Genomic DNA, 18,352 nt, shown 5'->3' with positions numbered 1-18,352 from the left:
TCCTCCAGTTCATTTGTTCTGGGGCCGTGGGACGTGGTCTGCAAATGTAGGTGAGGTCTTAAAGTGAGGGGAAATGACTCACAGAACTCATTGGCTTGTTGTTTCGATGGATGGTTGCCTTCACAGTTAGGAAAAGTCATGGTTGTTTTTTTTTTTAGTTAGAGTCTGGTAACTGTGAGTGTGCCTGTAAGTGCAGTTGCTGAACATCACACGCGGGAGCTTCTTGGAGCACTTCACTCCCCTGCCACCCTTGCTGCAGTTTCTGTGGAGGAGAATGGCCATCTGTCAGGTTTTCTGGATATTTAGAATTATGATAGCACAGCATGCAATCTGTCTGATCACATGTGCTGATTTTAGATCCTTGCCTCACTTTCTTGAAGAAATACCAGGGGAAGGATTGTGGTTGGACTTGATGATCTTTGAGGTCTTCTCCAACCTGAGCAATTCTATGGTTCCGTGGTGAAAAGGAACACAGAGAATGTTTTCCTAAGTAATGAAAGAGATGCACAGTGCACATTCCAATATGGTGCTGCATATACAAACAGGTGGCTCGAGTGTCTCGAGGATGGAGACATGCATTATTAATTGCGTTTGGGTGTAGATCCAGTGTCTGTCTCTGGCATTAGGACATGTTTTTTTGTCTTGAATGTATCTATGCTTTCCATTGCTTGCTGTATGTGACTAAGGTGATGTCTGTCTGGCTTTTTGTTTATTCAGAGTCGCTTTTATGAAAAATTCCATTTTAAAATGATAGGTTATAGAAAAAAAACCAAGCTAAACAGTCTTGAAAATTAAAAATATATTATATATATATATTTTAGGGTTTTTCCCAGCAACAGCTGAACAAATAGTCAGTTTAATTTAATTTTCATTTGAGTGATACTGTGCCTTGGGCATGCAAATACAAGTTTTAAGATAGGGCTGAAGGAAGAATCAACAGATCTTTGCTGTCAAAAATATATATGCTTTTAATAGCATTTACAAAATACTTTATTTTGAATACCTTGACACATCTGTCACTTGTACCATGTAATTCTGGAGACCTGTGGCTTATTGTTAGATTTTCCAGTGTTTACCACATGGTCCTCTCCTGCTCTGCACAGGGTACCCACAGAGCAATGTCTTCAAGCCTGGTTTTGAACCTGCTGCTATCACTAGGAATGATTGCAAGGATCTGGTAATTCACATCATTCATTCTGACACATTGCTAAACCAACAGCATACTCTTTTATTTAGGATTGAGGTGTTCTGTGGTGACAAGTAAATCTTTGCAGCTGTATAATCTGTCATTTTCTCTTGTCTCATAAAGCTTATGCTCCTTCATGTGAGAATTTTCCCTCCTGTGGATGCTGCACTTTGTAGCTGATGCTAATAAGTTAATTACTATTTACTATATAATACTAGATTTGAGTTGTTGGTCTCTTCTCAGAGGTGACAGGTGACAGGACAAGGGGAAATGGCCTCAAGTGGCACCAGGGTAAGTTTAGGTTGGATATCAGGAAAATCTTCTTTATAGAAAGGGTGGTTAAGCACTGGAATAGGCTCCTGGGGAGGTGGTTGAGTCACCATCCCTGGATGTGTTTAAAAGCCTTTTGAATGTGGTGCTCAGGGACATGATTTAGTGGAGGGCTGTTAGAGTTAGGGTAGTTTGGTTAGGTTGAGGTTGGTCTTGATTATCTTTAAGGTCTTTTCCAACCTGAGCAATTCTATGGTTCTATGACAAGTTATTTTATCCACTCAGAACAGGCTTTTCATTATTCTTACGTAACTTAATAGGCTCAATGAAACTCATCAGTGCCTCAAATCTTACTGTCTTATAGACATCTTTGATCTGTTATCACTGTGCAAAAGTAATGAGATTAAAGTTTTAGCATAAATCAGATGGGGAATTTATTTTTGGAACTGATTGTCCCGTGTTACCACTAGGGCTTGCAAATAGGATGTCCTAGTTCTGCCTCCTTTGTAGCAATATCAGAGTTCAGATTTTCAATCCAAGAGAGCGCTCATGTAAGACATGATGGTTCAAGTGGATGCATTCCTTGTATTCCTTAAGTTGAAGTAACTGCACGTTAACTTATTTACCTGCTCCAATTTTGACATCACTTCTCTTGATCTTGATTTTCATAGTAAGCATTAATCACATTCTCTCTGAGCACTGTATTATGTTTTCCTGCTTAATGTCTTGTTTTCCTGGGCTTTGTGTGTGTGTGTGTGTTATTCCTGGTTGTTCTATTTTTATTTTTAAATTTCTGTGATGTTCTTCCTGAAATTATTTAATATCTTCTTACTCTGGACTTACTGTTTACTTAATACAATTTTTAGCAAGATAGTGAATTGTCTTATTTAAACTGCTGTACAGTCTGTGCTTTAGAACCTGGATAGGATGGGATTGATGAAAGCCTTCACAAGCAATTGCATTGCTGAAGTTATGGAGTTAGCATTTGAGTGACTTAAGGATCTTGATTTCCTCCTCACTTCATTCTTCCTCTAAGAGTAGAATATAACACAGGATTTTTTTTTTTATCCATTGGCATGGTTTCACATGACTTTCTTCAGTGGAGTTGGTGGAAATGCTGAGATTTGGATGAGTGGGCTTGAATGCAGTGACTCTTTTCCTTCTTTTTCTTCCCCCATGGCTATGCAGTGTGCAGCTTTTCAGCATTTCTAGTTCTGATAAACTACCCAAACCAGCTGTGTGAAACCTGAGGATGTGCCCTGACTTCTGTACCATTCCACCATCACTGATTTAATTCACTTTTAATTTTTGTTATGAAATTATCTAGCAGCAGCAGTGTACAATAAGTTGCACTACAATGATGCTAACATTTCAACCCTGAAGAGCTTTCAGCTCCATAGGCAAGATGCACAGCTAACAGAGGAGGCAATCAACTGTTCCTGCGTGTCTGATTAAAGGCAGTGCTGCCTGGTATCCATGGCAGTACCGTTATTGCAAGATGGTAGCTATTCCTCTTGCTCCTGTTATTTTATTGATACAAAAAGTAACAGTGCGCTGTCCAGCGCCTGTGCCTGTTTTCTGGCTTTCTGTTTGTTTGTTTTTCTGTATTCTGACACAAATGTGTTTTTCCTACAACTTAGAAATGATGGCAGAAGATTTAGAAAAGTTTATTGAAGATCAGAAGGCCAAGTTGGCACAAGATAAGGCAGAGCTTGAAAATGATCCACCTTACATGGAAATAAGGGTAAGAGTATTAATTAGCTTCTCTGAATTTAAACACATTTCTAGGGTCTCACTTTAAGCTTTTAGTATGCTCTTAAAGCTGTATATGTTGTTAAAGCACACACATATATGAATGATTTATCTAGTCAAACCCATTTCTATCATACATACTTCTTATCTGTACTTAGGTAGATCTTTTTATAAGCCGCTTGCCACCAAGCATACACAGTAACATTTGTATTTTCCAATTAGGGAATTGCTCTCTGCCCACTCCAAGAGAGTGGGTGGTGGGATGGGGATGGAAGGTAAAAAATAGCCTTAACGTTTCTGGTAAGGGAACTACGAAACAGAAAAAGAATAAATTACTGAGTCCAGTCAGTTCAACAAAATCTGTTCTTATCATGGTTTTCCTGTTAGAAAGCTTAGCGCCTAACTCTAAAGCTGTACATCTTCTCTAATTTGCAAATCACCATCTAGGTTTTTTTTTTTTTAATAGTACTTAGCAAGAAGCTGTCATCTAAATTATTTGGCTACTGTCACTCTCAGGCTGCTTGAATTAGATCCTCAGTTTAAAAGGAAAAATGAAAGTAGGTGGACATACCCCCAAATAGCTTAAGCTTTTAAATGTGTTTATAATGTTTCATTCTTGGTTTTGTTTTGGTAGGTTATTGGAATTTCTTTCCCTTTATGTGGGTAATGTCAGTGTTTTTACCTAGTTGTAATACATCTCCTAAGAAAGTTATTTCTTACAGAGTCATTGGGCTGCCTGCATTTTTGTATCCACTGCACAAAACAAGATAAAGAGGAGGAGAATGTTTCCAAGCCTGTGTTTTGATAAAGTCTGAAGGTGTGTGGTGAAAGTGTAGTTACAGGGAGCAGGTACTTTCATCTTGCCCTGAAATACCTTGAAGTTCCTTCATGGTTTCAGTCAGAGTGCAGTACATCAATTCAGCTCCTACAGAAAACAGAGATAATACATGGAAACCATGTGGAAGCAGTTGAAATAGCTTACAATGTGAAACTTACTGAGCTGATTTCTATGTTGTAGAGGAGAAGCTACTTTTCTGATAGTATCAGTGAGATTTATAACCTGTTCCATGTGCTAAACCTTACTTTTAATCTCCTTTCTCAGGTGCATCAATGATGTTGTTAATGATGTTACATTAATGATGTTGTTGGGACATTTCTTTCTGATGATGTGGGGTTTTTTTTTGTTTTTTTTTTCAGAATAAGGAATCAGAGAAGCTTTCTGAGACTGGCAAAATGTTCATCTCCATGTCTAAAGAAAACATACCTCCAAACAGTCAACAGAACTGTCCTTTAGGTACAGTATATATTTTTGCATCTTGTGGTTTAAGTAGTGCTTGATTACCTGTGGGAATTTTTGGAAAGCAATTACTGCTTTGGATTTTTAATTAGAACATTAGTTAAAGTGCATACTGATTCTTTATTCTTTCAAGTATCTCGGTATTGTGTGGAATTTTTTGTAATTATTATTGTTTTTTCTGCGATTTGAATAAGGAAAATGTGCAAAACACTTTTTTTCCAGAAGTAGTGTTATTTGAGGAAAAGCAAGTCAAAATTGCTGCTTAGTCTTCAGTAGAGGATTGATGTTTTCCTGTTATGTGAGGTACTGGTAGCAAAAGCTTTGAAAGTCTATCTTTCATCTGAACTGCCATCTTGCTGTTGAAGGGCACTTTCTCTGTGCTTTGTGCCAGGGAAGTAAGGATGCCTTTTCTTTTGGCCTCGCAGCTTGCAAGGCTCACTCAGACCTGGCTGAAACAAACGTGGTTAAAGTAATTTTTCTTGCAAATGCCAAATATCCATTAAACTCTTAGGCATAGAGTACTAAACTGATTTTGTTGCTTTTATGATAAAAGTCGTTATAATGCAGTCATACATTATCCAGGAAAGAGCAAGCACTGAGTTAAGAATCTTCCAAGACCAGTGAAATGATTAGATTTCTGAATGTGTTGTGACTGGACTTTTTAATCACAGCTATGGGTTTTAGGTTTCTTTTCCCATGGGTATCATTCTGTTTTCTTTCTCTTCTCTGTGTCGTTTGTGATTTTGGTTTGTGGATGTGTGGCAGTGTTCTTTCCTCTGTTTTATTCTGTGCTGCACCATCCTACCCTCCTTATCATACCATCTCCTTTCTGTAGGCACAACGACTTAGTTGTAGTTTAGACGTGTCCTGACAACTTTAGAGCTTTTTTGTCCCCTCTTGATTGGTAGGCAATCCTTTTTTTTTTTCTTTTTTCTTCATGTATACACTCCTAGGTTTTGTACCTCATTTATTTCCATGTTCTAAACGCTGTCCTTTTTGTGTTAAAGAAGTGAAAATGCTTTCAGGGAAACAACAGGCAATTAAAATGAAAGTTGCAGTCCTTTTACTGTGTGTTTTTTTTTGTCCGTGGGAAGCGATGGAAATCTCAGCAGAAGTGGTCTGCTAGGGCAGAGCGTATTTCTTAAAAACAGATGAATGTATTCTGGGAACAACAACCAACTTCCACAGCATTGTATTTTAAGAGTGCAGCTGTAACAAGGTTACACAGTAACTCTTGAAATGAACTAAATGTGTGTTTTGAGTCTGTTAAATAAAAAAAGAAGTACGGCTCACTGAAGTGGAAAGAAAAATTGAATATCGTTATTATGAAGTCTGATTCCTTCTAGTTGTATGGAAGCCAATGTGGATTTCATGTGTTTCATGCTAAATGAGCAGCTTGCTGCTTTCTAGTTTAGCATATTTCATCTTGTGTGGTTAGCAGTGCCTAAAATATCAGTAATTTATAGAGTAACATGTGAAAGAAGAGAGATTTCCTTTGAAACGCTTGTTAAAAGAAACAAGTCATAATAACCTAAATATTGTAGATAGTTGATACTCTCTTTTAATTAATTTGCTCCTTTATTCCAGTGGGGAGAGAAGAATACAAGCACTAGAGGAAAACTGATATTCCCCAAACAGTGAATTTTTCTAGCATGCTTTCCATCCAACTAATCACAGAGAGAGTGGGTTTTAATTTTGTTTGTTTTGTACTTGCTGCCTGCATCAATCTTTATGTTTTGCCATGTCTGATTAAAATCCAGGAGTGTGTTTTGCAGTATGTGCTTTGTATTGATTCCAAATGGTAGAATAATAATGTTTATCAGAGTTAAACTTTCAGGTGACTACGGCTGGAGTTTACCTCTCGGAGAAGAATATGAACGAAAGAAGCATAAACTGAAAGAGGAACTTCGACAAGATTATAGGCGGTATCTCTCTCAGGTAGTGGTTCTTGTCTGCTCGTCTGACTTTAATGAGTCTTTTACAAGAAGAGAGTCATTTTAATTGAATTAAATGGCAGGAGATTTGTGAGAAATTTGTGATAAGAAAGCACTTGTTATGAATTTCAAAGGTTTTATTCAAAAGGTTTCAAAGACCTTTTGAATAAAAGTACTTTCAAAGTGTCGCCGCTGAGAAGGGTTTTATATTTTAGGCTTCTAAATACATTTTAGATTTTAGATCTCATTGCCATTTAGAATCTAGCAGTATTCTAAATTCCTTTATTTGTCTCTTTACTGCTTTCTTATTACTGAAGAATTTAAATATCACATGCTTCTAAAGTATCATTCTTAAGTACTTATTTATTCTGCTGTCTGTAATTCCTCTAAGTGACTCCATTTCCTGGCTTCTTTTTAGTTTAGAGATAAAAGAGCTTCCATGCTCTGCTTAGCAGGATTGATTATCTGCAACAGTAATAATTTTAAATGGAAATGGTATGTATGAAATGTCCTATCTTGGGAATATTCTGTATCTCTTCTTAATGTATCAGGTCACACTAACAAAAAATCAGGAAGCAAATAATTTCCATTTGAAAATGCCGATCAGTGCCTTTAGTTCTTAGAATGGAATAATGGATTGGCTGTAAGAAAATAATCAGTTCTTGCAAAGTCAAATGTTTGTGAACAGAAGACATTTTTTTGAATAGTATTTTTTCCCTGATTTTAGGGTATTTCGCAGGCAAAAAGAAAGGTAGGGTGCCTGCAATATCTTTTTTTTCCTCTATTCAATTAGTAGCTTTTTGCTTTGTTTGAAAGCTTCAAGCCCTCTGAATTAAAAAAGAAATCATTATTTTTTTGTGCTTTGTGTATTTGTTCGTGCTGTAGTGATTAGTTGTGATTCATTGCATTGCTTGTATTGTGCAGAATGATTGCTTATTTATTATTTTCCGTTATTATGATTTAAAAACATTTGCTGATTTCTGTTGTCCCTTGCATTTGCTATTGTTACTGCCTGATGCTGACTGCACAGAAGTTTATTTTAGTAGACGTTTGCTTCAAGGCATACATTAGATAGATGTTAAGTACGTATATCTGAACTCATAATAAAGATGAGGAAAAATAGTGAGCTCTGAAATATTATAAATGCTCTTGGAATTACAGTGCAATCTCATCAGTGGTGCTTTAGAAAGCATGGAGCCAGCCAGTAGTTCAGAATGCAAGAATGAAGTATTTTGAGAAAAACAATACCAGAGGCACATCTTTTTGAGCTGCCTGCAGTTGCAGTAATTCTGCTATATACCATTGTGCTGTCATGCATGATAATGGGTAACTTTCTCATTTTTAATGTTGTGTATCCAGGTTTTTCAGATTAAGCAACTTCAGTAAAGGACCAGAAGGTAGCACGGTAGAAAATCAGTGGCTGTTCTTTTTTGGACTGTGGATAACTTGCATGTGAAACAAAGTAACTACATTAAGTGTGTTCTGGAATTCCTGAATTACAATAGCAAAGCAGGATGAGCAGACTTCTTAACCTCTGGTTGAAAGGATGTGTATATAATTGTTGTTTCTTGTTTAATCTGAAACTTCAGAAGTTAGAATGTTGTATGAAAACTTAATCGGTTTAATAATTCCCACCAAAGCACCTGAATAATAACATTTTTGAGTTGAGTTTTAGTATTATCTTCCCAACTGAATTCTGTTTTCTACGTATTTAAATGTTTAAGCTTTTCAGTTATGCTATATTAAGCTTGTAAAGCCTGAGGAAGAGATAAAATAACTTTTTTTTTTTTTCTTTTTTTTTTTTTTTCTAGGAAATGTAACTTAGTTCTCCGTATTAATATAGTTGTCTCTGTGTTTGAATATTTGCATGGTGCTTAAATCCCTTAAATCTTTTATTGTGTAGTTGTGGAATGTAAGTCATAATGGCAGGGTTTTGTTCCAGAGCACACAGAACTCTTATCTATTTACTCTAAGCTTTTAAGCTAAGTTACAGCGTAGATTATGGAAGGACGATTCCATTCTAGTAAAATACCATACCATACCAAAATACCATTAATTCCCCTCATCAGTCCAAATCATGGAAATAAATGAGCTTTTTAAATATATGTATTTATAAAACATCATTTGATTGACTGAGAATGGTTTGAGGATGCTTTTAGTAAAGGAGTGGTGTAGAGGCAACTAGACCTCGAGACTGAAGGTGTGTTCCAGTGTTGCTTGGTGTTTGGCTGGAAGTGCTGATGTTTTGGCCAGCTCTACAGTTCTCATGCTGTGAGCCAGGGAGCTGGGCTAAACAACGCCATCGTGTTTTCTGCTGGAAACTCATTGAGAAAGTAGCTGATGTTCCATAAGGAATGACAAGGCTTGGTAGTGAGTTGTTATCAGGAAATATTGCTGATTGCTGTTGTTGCAAACAGGTAGTATTGATATGAAGAGTAGTGACTAGCGTTAGCATGGGTTCCATTGGTTAAAATAAGAGAGACCAACGTTTTCTCTAGTTGGAAAAATTAATTTTTCATCTTAAGTAGAGCAACGTCTTGGAAAAATTCTCTATTGCTTATAATTTTACAGAAAAATTCAGTATTTTTTGTATTTTTAATATGTTTATCCTCTAATATGCAGAGACTAAATAGTCCTTGAGGTAGTGTAAAGGAAAGTGCAGTGAACACTTTCAAACATAAACTGAAAGCGTGGAACTAACAAAGCCCTTCACTTTCCGTATTCCTTGACTTCACTTCATCTGTTCTGAGGAAATCCCACATCTTCAGAGTATGATGGCTATCATCAGTCTTTGTTTCTTTGAACTGATGAGGTACATTTCAGCAACTACAATTCCTGCCAGCTATTTAGCAAGTGAGATTGAGTGTTTTAAAGTATAGTGAATTATGTTTTCTTTCTTCCTTGTTGTAGAAAAATTACCTGACTACAGGTGAAGTAGATCCTTATACTCAGGGATTATCTCTTCCTATTGATGAGCGAAGGTCTGCCAAGGTGAGTGCCTGGAGGGAATTGAATGATGTGCAACTTGAAAATGAACCCAGATGTCTTAACTGTTACACAAAAATTGTTTCTGAATACATTTACAGAGCACTTGAGCTGTTTAAAAGCTCTCCTGCTTGTGCTTGTTCTTGTCCAGCCTGCATACCAATTAATTAAAAGACACTGTTTTTTCTTGTGGATACTTTTCTAATTTTTGGCTCTTATTCCAGTCTGATGATAAGATCAATTTGAAAAGTATTTGCTTACAGTGATTTCTGTAGTGATATCTCTGCTTAACAGAAAGTATACTTTCTGCTATATGCAACTTGTTTTGATTTCTTTCACTGTACACTTACATGTCTGCACACTACCTGCTTATTGTCATGGGATCATTATTCTAAACAGTTAAATCCAGGAATGTAAAATAAAAGCTGATCTGGTATTTCACAAATTGCCTACTGTTAGTACAGTTTTCCCACGTTCATTTTTTCTATGAGAGAACTATACTGATGTATTTGATGAAAAACACACATTCTCTACATGTAACCTGAGATGTCTAGTTTTATTTTCATATGTTGGAGAAATGTGTCGACCAGGTCAGTCTCTGTTATTGGATGTTGGTGGAGGCTAGACACAAAGATGCAACACCCATGTGTGGGTTTTATTAACTTCTGACCCGCTGTGCTGAAGCACAGTATCTTTCTGTGAAGGCCTAAAACTGTCTTATGGGGGTCACTTGACTCTTGAGGCCCTCACACAGTTTGCTTTATATTACCTCTTCCTTTCTTGTGCTTTCTTATGAATTGATGCATGATACTGAAACTGCAGAAATATTGTCATTTATTAAATATTTTTGCTGACTCGTTGATTACTACTGGTTTATAAGGATCATTGAAACCCTGGTCAACATGCAAGGGAAAGAACTGGAGGATGACTAGACTGTTGCTGCATTCTTAGCCCTGTAGATGCATATTTTTTAAACCTGTGTTGTTTTAGAATTACATTCTTGCTCTGTGTTTGTGGCTACACAGTCACTGTAATCTGGCATGTGACTTCTGCTATGGAATGTGTTGCTCCCATCCTAGCTGTGCTTATAAATTCTTTCTGCCTTCTTTTGTCCTGACAATAATGTTTGGGCTTCTGAGGAGCCATGAGACCTCAAATGAATGAAAAGCATTACAAAGAAGCCCCAAGTCCCCCAAATTATATTAGTGTGAAGACAAAGGGAGGCAGCAAGAGTGAAATGCCTGGGGAAGGGGAAGAATGTGTTTGTGCCAGATTAAGTTGGCTTCAAGTTTTTGGGAATGGTGGAAAAATATTTTTGGTTAATTCTGTGGAAAATAAAGACATCTGAACTTGGGATTTTTTTATTTCTTTTTTTTTTTTTTTTTGTAACAGCAGTTTGACATTCAGTTGAGATTTTGTATAGAGGTGTGTTGTATTCTCTTTATCCATTTATGTACTGCTACTGTAGAAACTAAAAGCAGCCAGAAGGTGTCCTGTTGTGCCCTGCTAAATAGTCAACCTCTCTGCAGATAATGTTTAGAGGGTAACACATTTTTGTTTTCTGTACCAGGTAAAATGCACTTGCATTTTGGTTTTCTTACTAGGTAAAACGTGCAGTCACCCAGCATACTGATGTTTCTGCTGGGTGTTTTACTAGCTTTTAAGGATGATGTTAGTTTCTCAGCCTAGGAGGATATACCCCTCTGTCAGCTTTCATAGCTGTCTGCAGTTTCTGCAGGCTTTATGGTGCCCTGCAAAAACATCCTTTATTTCTTGGATAAAGTGAAGAGATTAAGTTAAGTTTTGCTACTCAAAATGCAAAATTGATTCACTTCTCAATGTCTGTTTTAGGAGAAACTACGTCTTGAAAGAAACAAGGACTACAATCAGTATCTCAGGGATAAAGAAGAATGGAATGAAAAGCTAAGGAAATTAGCAAAGAAAAGCACAGAGGTAATTCACTTTTACTGAAGCTGATAGAAAAGAGAACATAAATGATCTTGTTGGTTATTCATCCTTGACTAAAACATGCAAAATAAGACAAAAGGAGCAAAGAATGTTTTTTACCTAGGCCACATTTTCATGGATGGTATCTAGTGATTCCTGAGTATGAGCCATATGGCACAGCGCAGTTCTTGATTTTTACTTCTGTCATGTCTGTGTGGTAGAAGAAAGCTTTCATTCTTCTGTGTCTCTGAAACTGGTCTCCACATCATTCTTGGTGGTAGAAGGGTGGCTAAAGAAGCAGAAGCTGTCTCATTGGACAAAATATTGAGCATCACACAGTGCTTCTCTGCTTTTCCTCAGTCTGTGTTCAGTCCAGGAGAAAGCAGGACAGGTGCTAGCTGTCCAGTATATGATGCCGTGCAGTTGTGAGTCAAAATAATGTCTTTATTCTTGAATACAGACTGAGCATGTACTTGATAGATCTCAGATTCTGAGCTGAAGCCTTTCATTTAATGTGTTGATGTGTTTCAGTGCCAGTGACAATTTCTCATTTAGAGGTTCTTAGGTTATAGGCAGCTATGAATTTGCCACCATTGCCTCATCCAACCTGACAATTTCAAATGGCTACCCAGATTTTCTTTGTGTGAACTTTGGGGAGAAAGGGATCAGACTTCGTACATTTGTCTCCCCTGTTTCTCATTTAATTAGCTCAAAATCTTAGGTGAAGGGCCTGTAAAGATATAGTTCTTTTCCTCAGTCAGGTTTTGAATGAAGACTTGCTTTTGTATTCCTTGAATGTGATTTGCTTATATTCAAATTTTAAAATATTTTTTCCCATTAAACAGCATCAGATGGACAGGAATAAAAAACCTATTGCAGTTACCAGGCTCCAACCTGAGTTCCATCCAGATGTAGAGTCCCGTAATACAGCTGCAGAACCTCTCAGGAAAGATGCCTTTACTTCCACAGAAGGTTATGAAGAGCTGCTGAATAAGCGACGGCTGGAAGAAGACAGGTACCATAGGCTAGATGATGAAATTGAATTAAGAAGTTATCGACTATTAAATAAAAGACTTGATGAAGATTTGGATGTTCCTGGTAGAAGACATCGGGGATTTGCGAGCCAATCTCTAATTCCTATTAGAAGGTATCACAGACTTGATGAGGATCGTGACTTTGATCGAAGGTACTACAGAACGGACTATGATCCTGAGATAAGTGAAGAATTAGATCCTAGATTTAGATGTGAAAGTGCTTATGAGAGAAAACCTCCCCGGCTTTATTATTCTGAAAGGTATTTTTAACTCTGTTTTCTACTTTATTTCTGTAGTCCTTGTGAACAGCCATGGTTTGCTCTCAATGGAAGTTATACAAGGTTTACGTGTGAAAACAGAATTTTTGGACTTACTTCAGAAAATAATTTTGTCATCGTTTTTGAAAAATGTTTAAAACTGGAACAAATACCTGATCAAGTCTATATTAGGTGGCATTTTATATACAAACCAAGGGTACTGATGAAGTTACACCAGAAAAAGTACTTTAAGTACTAACCAGTCAGAATATATGTGTTTGCGAACAGCCCAAGATAAAACAGAGTGAACACTTCTAGAAATAACAGAAGACAAATTCTGCCACTCTCAATGGTGTTAAGTACTGCAATTATGTTTAATTTTTAGTTGCTGGTGGACTGACTAAACGATCTTTTGAGTCATTGTTTACAGGGATAATGTTCTAGATAGTATTGGAAATGAGTATCTGGAAAAAACAATTCCTTAAATGGTCTTCTACTGGAAACACATTTTCTAAATGGAATGAGTCATCTTTTCTAGTATCAAGTGGCAGTAGAGTACAATAATGTTGAAAAGTATTTTTGTAGACATTACTTCTCAGCACTTCCAGTGTTTAAAAAAAGAAATCATAAAGGAATGAAGGTAAGCAAGTATGGGGAAAATGTCTGGAAGCATTTGGGAGGTGCAGATTTGTATGTCCAACTGTGCTTAAAAGTGCGTATTTCCTCATGTAATATTTCTGAAAAAGACTGGTTAAATGGAAGCACAGTGGTCAGAAAGACAGCAGAGCAAGACTATCTGTTTCTGTCGAATGTAGTTTGGAAAAAGAGAGTGCAAAATGCAAAAATTTCTAATTTCTACCAATGCTGTGCCACAGGACGGAGCAAGGGAAGTCTTAAGTAGGATCTTCTTGTCCAACAGATTTGCAGAATGAAACAGTGTAGAAGCTTGATTCAGCATCTAACAAAGATAGCTGAAGTGTCAGTGTTTTTTAGGAAAAAAAGCATTGCCATAGAACCTCTATGCTAGTTACTACTTTGCAGACTTTTATTTTTTTTTAACTTGAAAGTGATCATTTTTCAGACATTTTTCATCATTTTTATATTAAATGCCATTTGTAGTCCAGTATTTTTGTCCTTTGGAAGGAGCTCCATTCATCTTTTACAAACTGCAATTGGTGCTTCTTCAAGAAGAAAATTCATGCCACTGACAGTTGAGTTTCTAAAGATTTTGCATTTTTCTTAACAGTTTTCAGAAGTACCTTTTCCAGATCTTGTTTGATTTATAACAGAAACTAAGATGCTAAGTCAATGTTTAATAATTTGTTTGCATCCTTTTGCCTCTGATTATTGGCTGTAACTTAAATTACAGAGATTCACAGAGCTGTGGATTTTCACACACAAAAAAATGTTTCTTTCTATATTTACATCGGATTTTTTTTGGTTTTATTTCTTTAATAGGAATTCCATGACTTTGCCCAGCTTTGGAAAATATACCTTTGTCTTTTGTGTGCTTTATTTTCTCATTGAATACCTATTCTTGCCTTAGTTTCTCAGGGTAACTGATCATTCTCATTCCAGAGTAATTTTCAGGGCTAGAAAAATTCAGCTACCCTAGATGTTTTCAGGAAAAACTCACTTGTGCTTATGCAGTTTTTAGCATCTTTGGAATTATTTGGAGTTTCTTTTTTATTTCTTTGAACTTCAGCTCCTGAATTTAGGTATTCACCATATTACCTGTCTTTAATCTTGATCGAATGTTGTCAGGTGCATAGTGAACAACAGGCTGTCATTAAAAAGCTGAAATGACTGTTTCACTATGTTTACCCAACAGCTGTGGTTCAAATTGTTGTAGGCTTAATCCATTAATCCTGTTAATCTGGGATTAAGAGCAAGATGAGTTCCAATCAATGCAGTCCAAGTGCCTAAGTGTGTGATCCTGCATCACTTCTGAGATCTTGTCTAGGGTTGCCATCAGTGGTAGGATTGTGGTCGTATCAGTGTAAACAACAAAGAGTAATAAAACTTGTCAGGGAAACTGGCTCTGCAGTGAAGGATTTCATAGAATCACCAAGGTTTGAAAAGACTTCCAAGATCATCTAGGCCAACGAGGCCTAGGGCATCGAGTGCACCCTCAGTAAATTCGCAGATGACACCAAATTGGCTGGAAGCGTGGATCTGCCTGGGGGTAGCGACGCCCTACAGAGGGATCTGGACAGGCTGGAGAGCTGGGCTGGAGCCAACAGGATGAGTTTCAACAAGGCCAAATGCCGGGTCCTGCACTTCGGCTACAACAACCCCAGGCGACGCTACAGGCTTGGGGCGGTGTGGCTGGAGGACTGCGTAGAGGAAATGGACCTGGGGGTATTGATTGATGCTCGGCTGAACATGAGCCGACAGTGTGCCCAGGTGGCCAAGAAGGCCAATGGCATCCTGGCTTGCATCAGAAACAGTGTTGCAAGCAGGAGCAGAGAGGTGATTGTTCCCCTATATTCAGCACTCGTCAGGCCGCACCTCGAGTACTGTGTCCAGTTTTGGGCCCCTCACTGCAAGAAAGATATTGAGGCCCTGGAACGTGTTCAAAGAAGGGCAACGAAGCTGGTGAGGGGTCTGGAACACAGGCCATATGAGGAGAGGCTGAAGGAGCTGGGAATGTTCAGCCTGGAGAAGAGGAGGCTCAGGGGAGACCTTATTGCTCTCTATAACTTCCTGAAGGGAGGTTGTAGTGAGCTGGGGGTCGGCCTCTTCTCTCGTGTCATTAGTGATAGGACCAGGGGGAATGGTTTCAAGCTACGCCAGGGGAAATTCAGGCTGGACATGAGGAAGTATTACTTTTCAGAAAGGGTGGTCAGGCACTGGAATGGACTGCCCAGAGAGGTGGTGGAATCACCGACCCTGGGGGTGTTCAAGGAAAGACTGGATGTTGCGTTGAGGGACATGGTTTAGTAGGAGCTATTGGGAATAGGTGAACGGTTGGACTGGGTGATCTTTTAGGTCTTTTCCAACCTTGGTGATTCTATGATTCTATGATTCTATGAAAACTGTCCACCTGCCACCAATATTTCCCCACTAAACCAGGTCCCTTAGTACAACATCCAAATAGTTCTTGAACACCTGGTGATGATGATTCCACCACCTCCCTGGGTAGCACATTCCAGCACATGACCGTTCTTTTTGGGAATAAATTTTCCTAACGTCCAACCTGAACCTCCCCTTGGGCAGCTTGAGGCCATTCCCTCTAGTCCTATTGCTCATTACATGGGAGAAGATGCTGACCCCCACCTTGCCGTAACCTTTCTTCAGGTAATTACAGAGGATGATAAGGTCTCCCCTGAGCCTCCTTTTCTCCAGACTGAACAATTCCAGCTCCTTCAGCCGCTCCTCGTAAGACTTGTGCTCCAGATCCTTCACCAGCTTCGTTGCCCTTTTCTGAACATGCTCCAGGGCCTCAGTGTCTTCCTTGCTGTGAGCGGAATATCTGTTTTTGTAAGGAAAAGTAAATTCTACATGGGAAAGTCCAGCTAGCATGCAGTTGGCCAGACATTCAAGTAAAAAGATATTTTGTGAGAGGTGTGGTATCCCTTTGGCTTGAAGGCAGACTTGGGAATTTGAATTCAAGACAAAGTGTTGCTCTGATAATGCTAGCAAAATGAATTGCTCCTAAAAAAAATTGCGTAGTATTTTCCAAATTGGTTCTGTTATCCAGTGTGCAATCAGGCTGAGGATCCATCTGCTGCACCTTTCATTTCAGATTAGATGTTTTTAGGCAAGTATGGTTGAGTATTTTCTATTTCTTTAAGGCCCGATCTGGATGGAATAGTAAGAGATCTTCCTGCAGATTATGAAGACGAATTAAAGGAGAGATCACACGTGCAGCGGATCTCGCGAACTGGAAATTTTAGGTCTGGTATAAAATGTGTTTTGTACTACAAAATCATGGTGAGACGAAAAGCCCTGTTTAAAATCCCTAATCCAAAATTACTTTTCTTTCAGCTAAGCTACTAAGCTAAGATGTAAATGCACCTGTCATGTTTTACACAAAGCATAACTAAATTCTCAAGTCTGATCTTTCTGTTTTCTTGTTTGTTTTTGCCAGAAATCAGGCACAGATTAGTTCTTTAGCTAATGAACCTGCCAAATCTGCTCCTGAAATGACATATGCTACTGGCCTCATTCTTGGTATGTATAGAAACTTATCTAATGACATAATTAGCTTTTCTTTGTGCATTTCATTTTTTCTTCATACTTATTTTCCCCGATACTGGTAAATAAGTGTTATTTACGAAGAGAAAATAATACTAGTAAAAACTAGACCTTTTCCCAGTTAAGTTTGTAGAGCTTTCTAATTAATTCTGAAGGGCCCAAGTTTCTTCTTAGTTGTTATCAGGGTAAAGCCCAGATACATTCTTACATTTATTATTTTTTTTTAATGAGTAATAATACAGAATGTTGGCGAAACATTAACCTGTACATTTTCAGAGACACCAGAACCTGATACTCCAAAATGAATTGCAGAAGTATGGGAATGGGTGGTGTTCACAACTGTGTGCAAAAACAGACAATTCTGATGCTTAAATGTAGTCATCATATTTATCAGTGAACATCATTATTGAGCTTATTGGAGAGAAGTACTGCTAAAAAAAAAACAGCATTTCTAGCTAAAATCAGAAAATAAGGCAGGAACAAGAAAATTGATTCTTCAGATGCAAGCCTTTGAAGGCAGGCTAGATTTTAGTTGGTGGCAAAATTGGATAATTTGTTGTTGCGTGATGTCAGCATTAGTTTCTGTTTATTTTTACATGTGAGTGTACCTGATCTTCAGTGTATGTGGCTAGATGATTTTTTTCAGTGGTTGGAAGGCAGAGTTAAAATCACAGTGCTGTAACTGTCAGCCTCTCCAACCTGCTTGCAAACATCTCACTGTACTCACCTGAGTTACGACTTTGTCTTCCTCGCAGAAGATTATTACTAGGTTGTGTGCAAGTTGAAATATGTGGAAATAGGAAGTGATTTCAGTCACAAGCCATGAGGTTCCCTTGCATACTTGGGTCACTTTGCACTCACAGCACAATAACTGAAAGAAACTTGAGGCAAATGTGAATTGTGGGTATTTATTTTCCTTCATTTTTTTTTTTTAACCTTCTTTCTCCAGCCCGCTTCACTAGTCAGGTCTAAGTCACTGATGATCTAGAGTTATGTTTTTTATTTTTATTTGCTTTGTAATTTATTATTAATAGAAAGCTCCACATATACACTGGAGAAATTACCAAAACTGGAGGGTTTTTTCCAAGTTCATAAAATCCACATGAGATGTAATCGCTGTTTTCCTTTAACACATGCATATCTGCCAATACTTCTCTAATTCATAGTAGTCATGGAAACCACCTTAAAAGTATGCTTTTTTCCCCCATGGGTTTGGCTGTTTTTTGTTTTAACTTTCTTTTTATCCAAAGCTTCATAATTTGGACATGCCACAGTGCAGCTTTCTTAGCGGAGGAGCATAAGAGGGAAAGAATTAAAAATAACGTAAAATTGAAGTAACATTTCTTCAGTCATTGTGTTGCCTGTATGGGAACTGCTGAATCATGGCCTGAACCTCTGATTGACCACCTGAGGCAAGCAATAGTCAGCCCTGGGAGCACAGGTGAAGGCAATTCATCTGTGCTGCCAGAAGGAGTGGAGCCTGGCTCCAC

General features: G+C 37.9%; 1 protein-coding gene across 1 annotated transcript in view; it reads left to right on the top strand.

The window, feature by feature from the left end:
• Window positions 1–3,098: 3,098 nt before the first annotated feature.
• Window positions 3,099–18,352, top strand: part of CSPP1 (centrosome and spindle pole associated protein 1) — a gene marked incomplete at both ends in the record, with an annotated part of 49,122 nt that continues 33,868 nt past the window's right edge. The window contains 9 exons of the mRNA XM_079533804.1: window positions 3,099–3,200; window positions 4,406–4,502; window positions 6,343–6,443; window positions 7,167–7,190; window positions 9,350–9,430; window positions 11,276–11,377; window positions 12,217–12,665; window positions 16,460–16,561; window positions 16,756–16,838. Coding sequence (XP_079389930.1) covers window positions 3,099–3,200; window positions 4,406–4,502; window positions 6,343–6,443; window positions 7,167–7,190; window positions 9,350–9,430; window positions 11,276–11,377; window positions 12,217–12,665; window positions 16,460–16,561; window positions 16,756–16,838 — 1,141 coding nt within the window. The remainder of the gene's footprint in view (window positions 3,201–4,405; window positions 4,503–6,342; window positions 6,444–7,166; window positions 7,191–9,349; window positions 9,431–11,275; window positions 11,378–12,216; window positions 12,666–16,459; window positions 16,562–16,755; window positions 16,839–18,352) is intronic.

The sequence above is a fragment of the Tetrao urogallus genome, assembly GCF_951394365.1.
Source record: "Tetrao urogallus genome assembly, chromosome: 3".
In the NCBI taxonomy this organism is placed as follows: Eukaryota; Metazoa; Chordata; class Aves; order Galliformes; family Phasianidae; genus Tetrao; species Tetrao urogallus.
The sequence above is the reverse complement of the archived record's forward strand: the minus strand, read 5'-3'. Positions and strand labels throughout refer to the sequence as shown.